The following is a 13,439-nucleotide window of genomic DNA, read 5'->3' as shown; positions in this document are numbered from 1 at the left end:
AATGTTTAACCTCGGCCGGCGCAGGATCCGAGTCCTTCGGCTCAAGGATGCTGCACCAGGGATGGGGGGACTCATACACCTGTGCAAAGGGTCCCGTGGGAGGGAGGGTCCAGGCCCCGTGTCAGCCCCCTCCCCTGCCCCATCGGAAGAAATGCTTTTGGAAAGTAAATTTCTTTCGCCAAAAGCAGTAGTGAGTGCCAGGACATGAGATAGGACACCTCTCCTCTGAGGAAAGGCTGAAAGGGCTGGGAATGTTCAGCCTGGAGAAGGCTCCAGGAACACCTTGGAGCCCTTTTCAGTAGAGGGGGTGCAGGAGAGCTGGACAGACACTTCTGACAAGGGCATATAGTGATAGGACAAGTGGGAATGGCTTCAAACTGAAAGAGGGCAGGTTTAGATTAGATATTAGGGAGAAATTCTTTACTGTGAAGGTGGTGAGGCACTGACACAGGTTTCCCAGAGAAACTGTGGCTGCCCCATCCCTGGAAACATTCAAGGCCAGGTTAGATGGGGCTTGGAGCAACCTGGTCTAGTGGAAGGTGTCCCTGCCCATGGCAGGGAGATTGGACCAGATGGTCTTTAAAGGTCTCTCCCAATCCAAACTGTTCCATGCTTTTAGAGGCAAAAGCTTTCAGGTCTCTACCAGATTCCCACACTCCGTAGGAGCCAGTGACACAGAGTGACATCCTGCCCCAGGCACCCTCTGAAACTCGGTGAGACACGGCCTCGTTCAAACAGTGTCCCTGCAGCTACCACACGCACACCCCACCAGGAAGGACAGGCAGGAGTATGTGTAACCAATTTGTTATTGCTTCCTCCCAGACAGCTGCTCTCACTCCTGTGGCAATGTTTGGCCAACACTGGAGCCTCCATTCCCCACCCTCCTGTTGCCTGTAAATACCTCGAGTGCGTAGGTGCTCCGTGCCCTTCTCCCTTGCTGCTTTGGTGATGCCAAGGTGAGTGAGGGGTGCAGTAACACCAGGAGGGGTGTCACAGGGGCCTGAAGCCCCAGGTAGAGGCTCTTCTTGCACACCCTGGACTGTACCAGCACAGAACTCCCTGGTCATCAGGGGAGCACAGGGAGCATCCTTCCAGGGCTTTCATGCTTCATCCTCCTTAGGTGATGGAGGACAGCTTTCCCTGTATTTTTGGGTTTGGGTGATTGGAACTAGATGATTTTTGAGCTCTCTTCCAACCCAAACCATTCTGTGATTCTACAAAATTTGCAGAAGAGCTGCTGTGTCAGCACACATGTGCTCCCACGCCTCCTGGGGCCATGCCATGCACAGGCAGCATCCAGCCCAGCTTTCCCAAAACAGGGTGAGGGACTCTCAGAATCCCCACACTGTTAGATCTGCTGGTGGTTAGATCCAAACCCACCTCCCTGGGGAGGCTCAGCCACACAGATCCCCATGGTCTCAAGCAAATAAAGGGCAGGCAGAGGTCACGACTCCCACCAGTGCTGCCATCTCTTCATGGTACAAGCAGTCTGGGGGAGTTGCTGTGTCACCTCTGTCATGGTGACAAACCAGGCTTAGATCCATCAACATGGTTTGAAACAAATACTTATTATTCAGAGAGAGTTTGGGGATGGTGGGTGCCAGTGTCCGAGCCCACCCACAGCCCTGTGGTTGTTGACACTGACCCAGTGCAGGTGCCCAAAGTCACCACCTCAAGTGCCATCACCAGGGTTTTGGCTGAGCTGAATCCTCTTCTTTCCACTCCCAATGGCACTGGAACCTGGTCCTCGTGCAGAAAATGAAGGACAGCACAGTCTGTCACCTCCATCACCCCTCTCCCAACCGAGAGACATGAAGGCTGCCTGCAGGAGGAGTCTCAGGATCTGATTTTAATTTCAGGGGAGTTGGATAAGTGGGAGAATGACTTTGAGGACATCTCTGCCTCATCAAGCCCACCTGGTGTGAGCACATCTTTACCCACCTAAACTTGATCCTGTTCCAAGCAGCAAAACTAATGCTTTTCCTTCCCAAGTACAGTATTTCTCCCAGATCCTGCCCAGCCCAGCTTCTCTGTGCCCATCCAAAGGGCTCCAGCGAGGGGGGTCTTGTCCTATATGCTCTGGAATTCAGGAGGCGGCAGTCCCCCATTTGAGTTTTGGGGGAATGAAAGCCTCCAGAAAGGCTAGGTGTGTCCAAGGGGTGCAGAAGCCTGGGGGACCTTCTGTGCTGCAGGCGCTGCACTTTTGGGGGCATCCCCTTTCCTCCAGGCCGTGATGTTTGCATCCCCTCCGTGAGATAAGTCCATGCCAAGTGGTCATTTTATCTGGGAAATCAGTTTTCAGGCTCAAAAAGGCAGTCACTCTCCTTGAGCAGAGCATCCGGCTCCTCTTGGAGCCCATAATAAAGGTCATCCTCCTCCCCAGTGCCTTTGTGGGGGGATCCGGAGTGCTGTCCCCGCACCGGGGAGCTGGTCGGGGTGCAGCCAGAGCGAGCAGTGGATGGCAGGGTCCGGCTCTGTGGCGTGGGGGTGCCGGGCATGGAGCCCTCCAGTGATGGCGTGTCCATCTCCTCCAGGAGGGATGCCAGCGGTGCATCCCCCGGCGCCGGACGAGGGGGGCTGTGGGGACAGGGAGGGCTGATGGGTGGTGTGGGAGTTACGCCAAACACAGCTGGGGCTTTCTTTGGAGCTGGTGGCTGCTGGAGCATTGCTCAGCCAGCATCCCAGCATCACCAGTCCGCTTGCTGGGTGGCTGGAGCACCCTGGGAGCACACTATCCCAGCCACCTCATGCATGCCTTTATAAGGACATCTGCCTGCCAGACTCCTTCTGCCCATGGGACAAAGTGGTGGCTGCCCTTGCCTTTACTGCATCCCAAGCGGAAAGCAGTGCACCCAATCCAGCTGCAGATGCATCCAAGTCCTACGCCCTGAGCCTGCATGGTTCACTCCATCACTTGCAAATCCCTTTGGGACTCCCAAACCAGTGCTTGGACATCATACATGGCGTCTGGTTTACTGGTCGAGTACTGGGCATCTCATTGCTACCAAAGTCTGACCAGAAACTTGGGGTTTATTCTGGTGAGGAATGTTATTTGTATTGATAAAATTAAAGGAAAATGCAAATTACAACCAAAGCCCATCCTGACTTCTTCCTGGGAAATAATTTGGTACAGAGACTCCCTGTGGGTTGAGACACCATCCAGGCTCCACAGAGGCTGGGGAGTCTGGGTACTCAGTGCTGTGTGAGCAGCAAAGACCCCTCTGCCTCCTTTCCCTCCCCTGGGAGGACCTGGTCTGATCCTTCCCATTTTCACCCTGCATCCCACCAGTGCGACCCTGACCCCAAAAGCATCACATACCAGTTGCCTGCCACTGTTTCCAGATGAGGTGCCAGGTCTTGTGGGGGGTGTCCAGCACCCCCGAGCTCCCGGTGGACCTCTGCTTTGGCCTGCACGGCTGATTGGGAGCAGCTGAGGGATCTGGGCTGTGCCGTGGGTGGGAGTGGAGCTGAGCCCACTGCCTGCCTCTGGATCTGCTCATAGGATGGCAGGCTCTTCTCATAGGTGTTGGTGGCCTCTTGGTCAGGGCAGGGAGCAACAAAGCTGTGGGCAAAGGAATAACAGGGTGCTGAGCAGGACCTGGACCCCATGGAGCTGGAATATCCTCAGGCACTTGCACAGAGGGCTCCATCAGTTGAGGGAGTGGCTTTAGAGGCTACCAAGGCCACATCACTCCCCACACCAGCAGCAGAGCCAGTGGGTCCTTGAAGGGGATACCCACAGCTACACAGCCAGATGCTTGGCATCCCCCAGCATCACTCAGGCTCCAGCCTTGGGATGGCTCAGACATCCCTTGCCTGCCCCGCCCTGGCTCCTGCTTGGCATTTTGTGCTGCAATCAGTGCAGTTGTCCCCAGTCTCAAACACTGCCCTCATCCCCAGGGCACACCTATAACTCTGTGTACAGATTTTGGGACCCACCCGATGTCCTTCTGTGGCAGCACCGTGGGTTTGTGGTCCAGGAACCGCTCAGCCTCAGGGTCCACAGGAATGAATGTTATCTGGGGGAAAAAGGAAGGAAGAGCCCAGGGGCTGTGCTGGGCACACTCGACCCTCAGTGGTAAAAGGGCCGGAGTGCCCTTTCAGCTGGGTTTAGGGTGTTTTCCCACCACATTTTGATGTCTTGATTGGAAATGGGCTTTTTTGGGCAAAATCAGTAAGGGATGAATGAATCCAGCACAACTCTTTTCCCCAGTGGAGTCACGCATGTCCCCAAGCCCAGAGCAGGTCCCAGGGCCCACAGGGGAGGTCAGTGGTCAGGGACAACACTGAGGGTGCCCTATCCTTGAGCCCCAAGCACAGCAGCAAAGCCACATCTCCCTCCTCGCTGAGGTTGAACTCGGCTTTGGGGGATAACTGGGATCAGCTTCACCCCAATCCCAGGAAACACAGCCAGTTTCAGAGGTCCCACCTGGTCCCAGGTCCTGAGGTCACCGTGCCACATTTTGGAGGGTAGCCAAGTTGTTGACAGGCAGCGCCCAGAGCAGTGCCACAGCCACCCTCTCCTTCTAAAAAACCCTTTTCTGCTAGACCCGTTTCCCAGGGCAGGGACACGTGGCTGCTCTCCCTGCTGGCAGTGCCCTTTGCCAAGGAGACTGGTAGGTGAGGGCTGGGCTCTGGGGGGCCAGGACCCTCCAACATCCTTGGCCTTGACAGTCCTTTCTTGGAAGTCCTGGGAGCTTGCCAAGCCTCAGGCCCCAATGAAGGGGCTAGTTTGGGAAGGGTTTGCATGGGAGAGACAAACACAAGTTTATTTCCTTGGGATTATTCCCTGCTGCCTGCTTGGAAGCAAAGCACCAGGCTCTGGGGTTTGAAGGGTGCAGGAGTACAGGGGGGCGAGGGACAAGGGGCTACATCCTGCAGGCATCAGCAGGCCATGAGCATCCCAAACCAACAATCCCTCCTCCAGATCACTCCAGCTGGCTTCCCCTGGTATCTGCTGCTACCTCACCCCATGGATGGGGAAGTTGAGACGCAGCCCAAGGCTGCACATCCACAGCAGCCGAAGCCCCCCAAACCCAGCTGAGCCCCCAGGCCCCCCAAAGTACTCAGCAGCAGGATGGATCCTACCTTTGGGTAGCACTGGCACATGCTCCAGGTGATGCCCACGGCTACGAGCAGCACACCCAGGACACAGAAGGTGATGTAGATGTGGGGCTTTTCCACACTCATGATGAAAATTCCCGTCATCACCAGGAAGAAACCCAAGATGATGAACCCGTAACGAAAGGTCTTCTCCTCTGCCATGGGCTCTGGGTGGGAGAGACAGGAAGGAGAGATGCCAGGGAGCCCGTTTACCTGCCACTGCTGCCCGCTGAGCACACCTGCAGGGTAAGGCAAGGAGTGGTTTCTCTTTCCGGAGGCTGCCAGGAGCTGAGGATCAGCTGCACGCTAACCTGGTCCTGCCCAGGGCTGAGCCAGCCAGTTTTTAATGGGTTTGTAATGAATGCAAACACTGACCCGCCATTCACACTCCAGTGAAGCCGCCCGGCACGTGTCCACGTAACCTTCCCTGCGGGCACCCCATGCCTGGGGAAGGGGCAGGGAGGGAGAGGGGGCCATGGCAGTGGAGACAGGAACCTGGAGAGTGGCTGATCCTGTTGGGATTTTCCCAGCCCTGGGCACTGAAGCTGGACTTGGCCATAAACTGGAGCTGGCAGAGGCCCAAATAAGGGGTATTTCAGGGTGCAGCACGTTCTCAAGGACTGCAGGGCTGCAACAGGGAAGGAGGGAGTGCTCCATGGTCTTTCTGGAGGCCCATGGGTTTGGAACATCCCTTGTCTTTCTCCGGCTGAGTGCTAAGGCTGCTTCATTGGGCAGCAGGTGGGCTACAAAGGGGGGACTAAAGCCAGGGAAGGATGGAGTGGGGTTGGTCCTCCCAGGGGCAGTGAGGACAGAATATCCCTGTGCCCTGTGTTTGCTTAAGTTGGAGCTGGAGCGTTAGAAGGTGTTCCCTTCCCAAAACATATCCAACAGCTAGACAGTGTTGGTGGCTTTAATTAGCCTTAATTTTATTCCCTTACTTTCCAGCACATGTGGGAGCACATACAAATAATTATATTATAAGCAATATGTTGTACGTGGCTATGGCTCCAAATCCACTCTGCAGGTCTGCAGGGAACCCAGGGCACCCCATTGTTTTGGTGGGATGGAGGAACCAGCAGTGGCCCCCACAGCCGCTGGCCTTTCCTCTGGGCAAGGCTGCAAACCCACCCATGGTGTGCAGGGAGGGGGCTGTGTGCTCAGGATGGCTCTTTATAGGATGCCGTCTGAAATGCCAAGTGCACTTGGATGCCCTGACCACACACATGAGCCACTGAGCATCTCTACACTACATGAAGTCAGGCGTGGGAAGTCAGTACATTGGGAAGCAAGGTGGAAGGGATGGAGGTAGGGCCAGAAGGGGCACTGCAAAGGCAGAGGAGCAAATGGGGCGGCACAGAGCTGGGTTTTCTCTGGCCAGATTCCTCATTCTCTGCTGCAGTTTTTATTATTGAGTGGGCAGCCTGAAAGGAGCTCCCAAGGGTGGGGCAGAGCAGGGAACACAAAGCATCTGCAACCAACAGCGGTTTTATTAAAAATATGAAGGCTTTCAAACATGCCAGTTACCCCCAACGCTTTGAATGCATCACCCACAGGACCCGCAATCCCAACAGCCCTGGACTGATAGCTCAGAAAGCCCGGCTGACCCTTTCCCCTCCTCACCCACCCTCCTCTCCTCCCCGCAAAGGAAGGGGCTCGGTTTAAAGCTGAGGGACTGGGCAGCCACCCACAGAGTCATGGCCCTTGCTGCCCCCAGCTCAGACCCCTCGGACATTGATGTTTTCATAGCTGGGGGGAGGCGTTGCCTGCGGCTCCTCAGGGTGCAGGGTCTCCAGCCAGGATGGGCTGGGGCGGAACAAGGCGCTGTCGGAGGAGCTGCGCCGGCGGCCACCCTGCCAGCTCTCATCCTCCTCCAGGTAGTGGTACAGGGGTGGCGTGAGATCCTCCTTCCTCCTCGGGGGCTGGACATAGGCCAGGGCACCATGGGCAGGTCTGCAGGTCAGGGCTTCTTCGTAGGTGGGGATGGCACTGGCATCCCAGTTGCTGCGAGGAAAGAAGAAACCCAGCAGCACACACCATCACCAGAGCATCCCAGCACCCAATAACTGGACCACCCCAGCACTTGCCAACTGGAGTATCCCTGTGCCCTGTCAACCAGAACCATCCCAGTGTCCCATCAACCAGAGCATCCCAGTGCCCATCAATTGCAGCATCGGAACACCCCTTCAACCCCATCTAAGCATGATGGACACATATGCTGGAGACAGCACATCGGCAGGTTTTGCATGCCCAGGATCAAGGGATGACCAAGGTGGGGAGCCATGCAGGAGGAAAGGCATTATCCATCAGACCTTGTGACAAGGTCCCATAGGCAGAAGAGCACCTCCATCACCTGCCTAATTGCAAATTCACCCCTTAGTCACAGAGGCTGCCAGTAGCCAAGGGAGCAGTTTGGCACAAACGTCTGGGCAAGGGGCAGCAATCCCGGTTCAATGCGGTCACACCACACTCTTGTGCCTGCCAGAGCCCTCCATGCACCAGCCAAGCCTGGTGTCACTTCCAGCAGTGCTTTGCTGAGCAAACACAGCTTGTGTACAGGGAAAACCTTTGGACAACCTTTGCCCTGTGCAGGGTCCTGCTTGGCACCCTATGGAACTGTGCAGCCCAAAGCTGGGGAGGCTATGAAAGCAACTCATCGTTGCAGATGAAATACAGCACAGTGCACTGGGGAGGTGGTGGGCATCGCAGAGCACAGCTGGTCCAAAGGAAAAGCTGCAGTGTTCTACAGGGGTGCCTCCATCCTGAACTCTTGGCAGCTTCCTGTCCCAGACAGACCACCTTGGGCTTCTGTGCTCACAATTTTGCCAAACAGCCTCAGTTTGCATGGGGATGTTGTCTTGGAAATGCAGAGAGAAGGATTTATCCCAGCATAGCATGCTTTGCTGGGGCTGGAGGAGCTGTCACAGCACCAACAGTGCCAGGGCACTGTGTCCCATCCAGCATGGAAGTCGGAAGCTCAGGGAAAGGGACATTCCCCATGGGGGCACAGCAAAGCTCTCCACGGGAGGTGAAACCTCTCCCCAGAGTACCCAGACTGGATCACAATCTCACAGATACTCAGATGGGCACTGAAACCCCGAGAGAACCAGGAACGTGCCTCCCACTCCAACTGAAATTTTATGGTTTAATGTTCTTAAGAGTTTCTCTTAGTGCTGCTTTTCCCTAGAGCCTGATTTATGCTGGAGCCAAGATCTTTGCTGTGACCCCATAAAACAGCACTGGGAAGGGCCGGCTGGCTCCATTTCTACTGCAGTCTCTGGGGAAAAAAAACCAAAAACTTTTGAGCAAAAAACTTTTAAATCAAGAAGTGATCTTCACACTGGAAGAGTCTGGGGCCCAAAAGGTAACAGTGGTGTTCAGGGTGAGGGGTCTTTCTACACCCCAAAATAGGCTTCATAGAAGGACTCTCTAACAACACTCTTGATGCCATTCCAAGGGTTATTTTCTTTATTTTTTTTTCTTTTAAGTCTCTTTTAACACAGATTTGGCTTCCCTTAAAGATGGCATAAACACCCTCATCTTTATACAGCATTGCAGACCTGAGAGACCAGGGCAGGATTCAACAGCTAGAGGTCTGGGTGACCTCCCCACCCCCAAATTCAAACCTTCTGCCAGAAAACCAGTGTAGTCTTCTGCTTGGTGGCTCTGCTAAGGAGATGTTGCCTCCCTCTGTGATGGCCCTGCAGGGCAAGGAGAGCTGGATGCAGCCAAGCTGGCCACGGGTGCAGCCAGTGTAGGCAGACAGGGGCTGGCAGGGAGGGGAGTGTGGATGCTCGTGTTGACACTAATGAGCAAGAGCATCTGCTCAGGAGCAGGAGGAGAGCACAGACCGGGGTCTGAGCAGTGGCTGGCAGTGCAGATGTGTTGTTGCTCCTGTAAGCTCACCAGCAAGCCAGTCTGGGAGCAGGCTCAGGCACATGGGACAGCCAAGACCACCCTCCACTTCTGCCCACCCAAGCACCGCACAGGGACGTGGCACCCACCTGCAGTTCCACTTCTCCGGGGGCTCCGCGGTGAAGTACTGCAGGTCCCTGGGGAAATGGTACTGGTAGCGGCGGGAGACCACCCTGGTGTTGGCTTTCACGGACCAGAGGAGGCCGAAGAGGAGGAGGATGCCACCGATACCACAGCAGAAGAAGCTGACAGAGCGGAGCAGGGCGCTGGAGGAGGAGGAGCTGGGAACTGCCTCGGCTTCCCGGGGAGGCAGGAGGCGAGTCCCGCTGCCAGTCGATGAGCCGACCTCCCCATCACTCCACCAGGCAAAGCACAGCGTTCCCGTCACCAGCAGCACAGCTCCAGTGATGGTCAGGCCATAGCGGAAAGAGGCAGCTGCCATCCTTCAGAAGGAGGTTTTAGGAGGGAAGAAGAGCGAGACAAGGCATGAGAGAGCCCACGTCCTGCAAGACAAGAAGGGAGCAAAGTTTGAGCAGGACAAGGTCATGGAAGACCTCCCAGAGGAGACAATCACTGAGCTAGGACCTCTACAGGGAGTGCAGCCTCTTTAGCTACTTACTACTGACCATCAGAAAGGGCATTTCCACCACCTCAGATGGGAAGCCCTTGGGCAGAGCAAAGCCAGTGCGGTTTGAACAAATAAACTTCCCAACAGCCTCGTAAAAACATCCTCAATTTCAAGAAACAACACAGCACTCCCATAGAGGCTGGGTGGAAATTCCAGCCAGGGCAGCTCTGGGGGCTTTCATAGCTCTTGTCTTTGGGTTTTATTCCAGATTTCCTCCCAAGCTTGGCAGAACGCCAGCTGGGTTTCTGATCAAAGCACAGCTTATGGAAGAGGTTAGGGTCAGCTCCAGTGCACACCTTCTCAGATCCATCCCACACATGTTATCACAACCTTCACCCTCCCTATCAAGGTGGTTTCTCCCTGCTGGGTGGCCCTTCTCAGCTAAACGTCACATGCAGAGAGCAACCACGCTTCCCTGGTGCTGGAAAATTTGGGGAGGGAGACCTGGTTTCTGATCTCTGTGGGGCTCTCACTCCTCATTGCTTTTTCCAGCAACAGAGAGCATCTGCTCCCTGGGCTTGTGCATCCCCAGCTCCCAGCCAACCGACTGAGGCAGAGGCAGAGAGGTCCCACCAAATCCCCTCTGGCCCTGCTCAGTGCCCAGCAAGAAGATTCAGGTTCAGCTCCTATTTCTTGAAGGACAAAAAGCTTTGGACCATGTGGGAATTGAGCACCCAACACCCCCAGACAGATTCAGTCTTGAGTAACTCGTTTTTGAGGGTTTCTCATGGTGGCAGTGCCAGTGGAGAGCCTGCACAGCCAGGATGGAATTGGGGCTCAAGCACAGAGGTGGATGGACAGATGGATGATCTACACTCGGTTGTCACCTCTGCACTCGTCACTTTGCCTGTGTGTCAGTAACATGAAGATAATGTGGTGGCTTTGGTCTCCATTCCTCCAGGCAGGGCTCACCTCCAAGAGTGGGGACTTAAATTGTACTCTGAGGTCTGGAAGTGCTGAGCCAGAGCTAGGCAGGGAGCAAAAGTCCAGCATGGACTTGATGTGATCAAGGTCAGGTGGAATCATATTATTTGAAGCCATTATTTATCAGATGGGCCCACTAAATGGAAAGTCAAATTACTTTGTAGTGAAAGAAACACTATCTGATCTAATCTATGTTTAATGAAGGAATTGGATGAGAAGTGGGATTTGGGAAGCCTGCAGGAAAGCAGCACACTCCAGCTCTTGTCCCAGGGTCATGAGCCCAAATTGTCACTCAGGCAGCTGCAGTCACCTACTGGGAATGAGGTCACGTACCTGGGGTGGGAGAAGACAGAGCTTCCACCCATAACAGGGGGACATGTTAGGATGCTCCCTCCTGAATGGCAGGGGATTGGCTGAGCTGAGACAGAGCAGGAACTGTTGGAGATGGTATTAGATGCTACTAGGGATCAGCATCTCCACTCCATGACTAAGCACAAGCAGGACACAACAGAACTAGACTCATGTTGCCTTGCAGCAGGAGATGCTCAGGGGAGTGCAAGGACACTACTGACCCATGAATGCAGCTCCTTTGGAGAGCAACAAATTTTCATGGAAAAATTTCAGCCAATATTATTTAAGGAAAAAAAAATGACCCAAAAAACCCTACAGCAAAGCTTTCAATCCAACTGCTTGGAAATGTCAGGTCACTCCAAACTGAAAGCCTGGATTGAACCAGCACCAAGAATTGAAACATTCAACTTCTGCAACTCTTCTCATTTTGGGGTCAGACTGGTGAGGTTTGGGAGATGCTGTGAGTTCCCTGGTGAGGTTTGTGATTCCCCTGCCTGGGCACGGGGAATTTTGCAGCCTGCAGCACTGTGCACATCTGGGAGCGCTGGCAGCAAGGGGGAGGCGGAGGGAAGGCGGAGAGCCTCTGGGAGGTGATGGATTGACAGCTCAAGAGAATAAACTCTTCTCTCTTGACAAAACCAGCACAGCTCGGGGAGCAGCGCTGAAAGCTCCTCCAAACTACCCACATGTGCTCCCGCAGCACGTGTGCGGGGGCAGCTCAGCCGAGCTGGGTGGCACTGCCATCACTGGGTGACATTGCCGCTGTGCCGTCCCCTTGCCAAACCCCTTCTTGTGTTTCCACAGCTCTCCTGAGCCTCTCTAAAAGACCCACAATGTTTTCTCAGCACATCAGCCTCTGGAAGAAGAGTCTGAAGGAGCAAGGCCAGGGCAGGACCTGAGTCCCTGATCCTCGAGTCTCTTCTGGCTCCACTCCCGGAGCACTCAGCATCCCGCACAGCACCTCTCCTGGTGAGCATTCCCAGTACACTTTCACAGAGGGGCTGTCCCTCCAAGGAGGCAACTGTTGGCTCCCCAACACCGGTCTCCACCCGCCGAGCCACCCTGACATTTTGTTCTGCTGTCTCCTCCTTTGACCTGCTCTGAAATAGTTTTCCGGGGAATAGATTTGCACGTTGCATGTACAAACAGATATGAATGTTGATAGTTTACATAGTTCCACTGAGATGCTGAGAATAGCAGCCCCCATATAAAGTTATGCAGATGGTGATTCATGAGGTCTACTAAGCATTACTCAGAAAAACGCTCTTTTCTAGCAACATAAGAAAAGAAAAGAGTTTTGAACCTCTCCCACTGCTATCAAGTAGAAATCCACCTCCAGACCCATCCCTCCATGGCACTTACGGACTGTCCTTCCACGCGGGGCTGGAGAGCTTTAGTCGCAGATGGAGCGCCGGGAAGAGATGCGCCAGAGAGTGAGCATGTCATTAGGGAGATCCCTTCCTGCCTCTATCCAAATTTGCTTTTTTTTTTTGTTATTGCTGTTAGTGAGGGTTTGGTCTCCATCCAAAGCAAAGTAACAGTGACGCTTTGGAAGAGCATCCGAGACATCTGGTGCACTCAGCCTCCCGAGGCAGGTTCGGACAGAGGGAAGCACATGCCTCCCCCCCCGTCCTGTGTCCCCTGCCAGGCTTTGGGGCGAAGCCTGAGCATCGTTCACCTCTAAGGTGGCCGATCCCGGCGGTACCCCCAGGGCTCTCTTCCCGCCGCGGCCGGTGCCCGCACCTCCTCTCCCCTGCGGCACAGCGCCCAGCCGGGGGTGCCGCGTCCCCCCAAGCCCCCCGCCCCGTGCCGTACTCACCGCCGCGCCAGCCCCGCTCCGGCCGAGCGGCGGCTCCGCCGAGCGCGGCCCGCGGGGCGGGCGGGGCCGGGGGCGGGCGGGGGGCGGTGGCGGCTCGGGGCGGGCAGGGACCGGCGCTCCCTCTCGGCACGGCACGGCCCGGAGGGGCGGGCAGTCCCGGCTCCCCTCAGCGCCGTCCCGCTCCCGTCCCGTCCTATCCCATCCTATCCCTTCCTATCCCGTCCCGTCCCGTCCCGTCGGTGTGCGTCAGGGCTTCCTCTGCGGCTGGGACATCGTCCTGCCCTGTGGAAGACACTGCCCCACGGGTGGGACATCACTGCCCTATGGGTGGGACACCCACGCTGCAGCACAGGAGGATCTCTGCCCCAAGCTTGCTTTGTGACCGCTTTAGTTCTCCTCACCTCTCTGTCAAACGCCAGTATTGTCCCTTTCCCCCGTGGAATGGTTTGGGTTGGGCGGGACCTTTAAAGGCCATCTAGTTCAACGTCCCTGCAATCACCAGAGATTCTTTCAACTAAGTCAGGCTGCTCAGAGCCCTATCCCACTTGGCCTTGAATTTTTCAGGGATGGGGCATCCATCACCTTTTTGGGCAACCTGTGCCAGTGTGTCACCAACTTCACTGTAAAGAAATCTCTTCTTTATATCTAATCTAAATAAACCCTCTTTCGTTTAAAACCATTACCCTGCAGCACTCATGAGAA

General features: G+C 55.3%; 2 protein-coding genes across 3 annotated transcripts; both read right to left on the bottom strand.

The window, feature by feature from the left end:
* Nucleotides 1-2,057: 2,057 nt before the first annotated feature.
* Nucleotides 2,058-5,265, bottom strand: BSND (barttin CLCNK type accessory subunit beta). The gene is made up of 4 exons (XM_027748775.2): nt 5,089-5,265; nt 3,940-4,019; nt 3,320-3,562; nt 2,058-2,577 (listed from the first exon to the last, which is right to left on the bottom strand). Exons 1-4 carry the CDS (start codon nt 5,263-5,265, stop codon nt 2,292-2,294), a joined length of 786 nt encoding a protein of 261 aa, XP_027604576.1. The 3' UTR covers nt 2,058-2,291.
* Nucleotides 5,266-6,572: 1,307 nt separating this feature from the next.
* On the bottom strand, nt 6,573-12,793 carry TMEM61 (transmembrane protein 61). 2 transcript variants are annotated; one of them, XM_027748835.2, is made up of 3 exons: nt 12,738-12,793; nt 9,105-9,518; nt 6,573-7,104 (listed from the first exon to the last, which is right to left on the bottom strand). In XM_027748835.2, the coding sequence occupies exons 2-3, from the start codon at nt 9,455-9,457 to the stop codon at nt 6,819-6,821; spliced, it is 639 nt and encodes a 212-aa protein (XP_027604636.1). In that variant the 5' UTR covers nt 9,458-9,518; nt 12,738-12,793; the 3' UTR covers nt 6,573-6,818. The 2 variants fall into 2 exon arrangements, with proteins under 2 accessions (XP_027604636.1, XP_027604637.1); XM_027748836.2 differs by lacking the exon at nt 12,738-12,793 and adding an exon at nt 12,281-12,633.
* Nucleotides 12,794-13,439: the final 646 nt, after the last annotated feature.

This window comes from Pipra filicauda, unplaced genomic scaffold, assembly GCF_003945595.2.
Source record: "Pipra filicauda isolate LSUMZ 115617 unplaced genomic scaffold, ASM394559v2 scaffold19_size4547281_pilon, whole genome shotgun sequence".
NCBI lineage: Eukaryota > Metazoa > Chordata > Aves > Passeriformes > Pipridae > Pipra > Pipra filicauda.
This window is presented reverse-complemented; position numbering and strand designations above follow the sequence as displayed.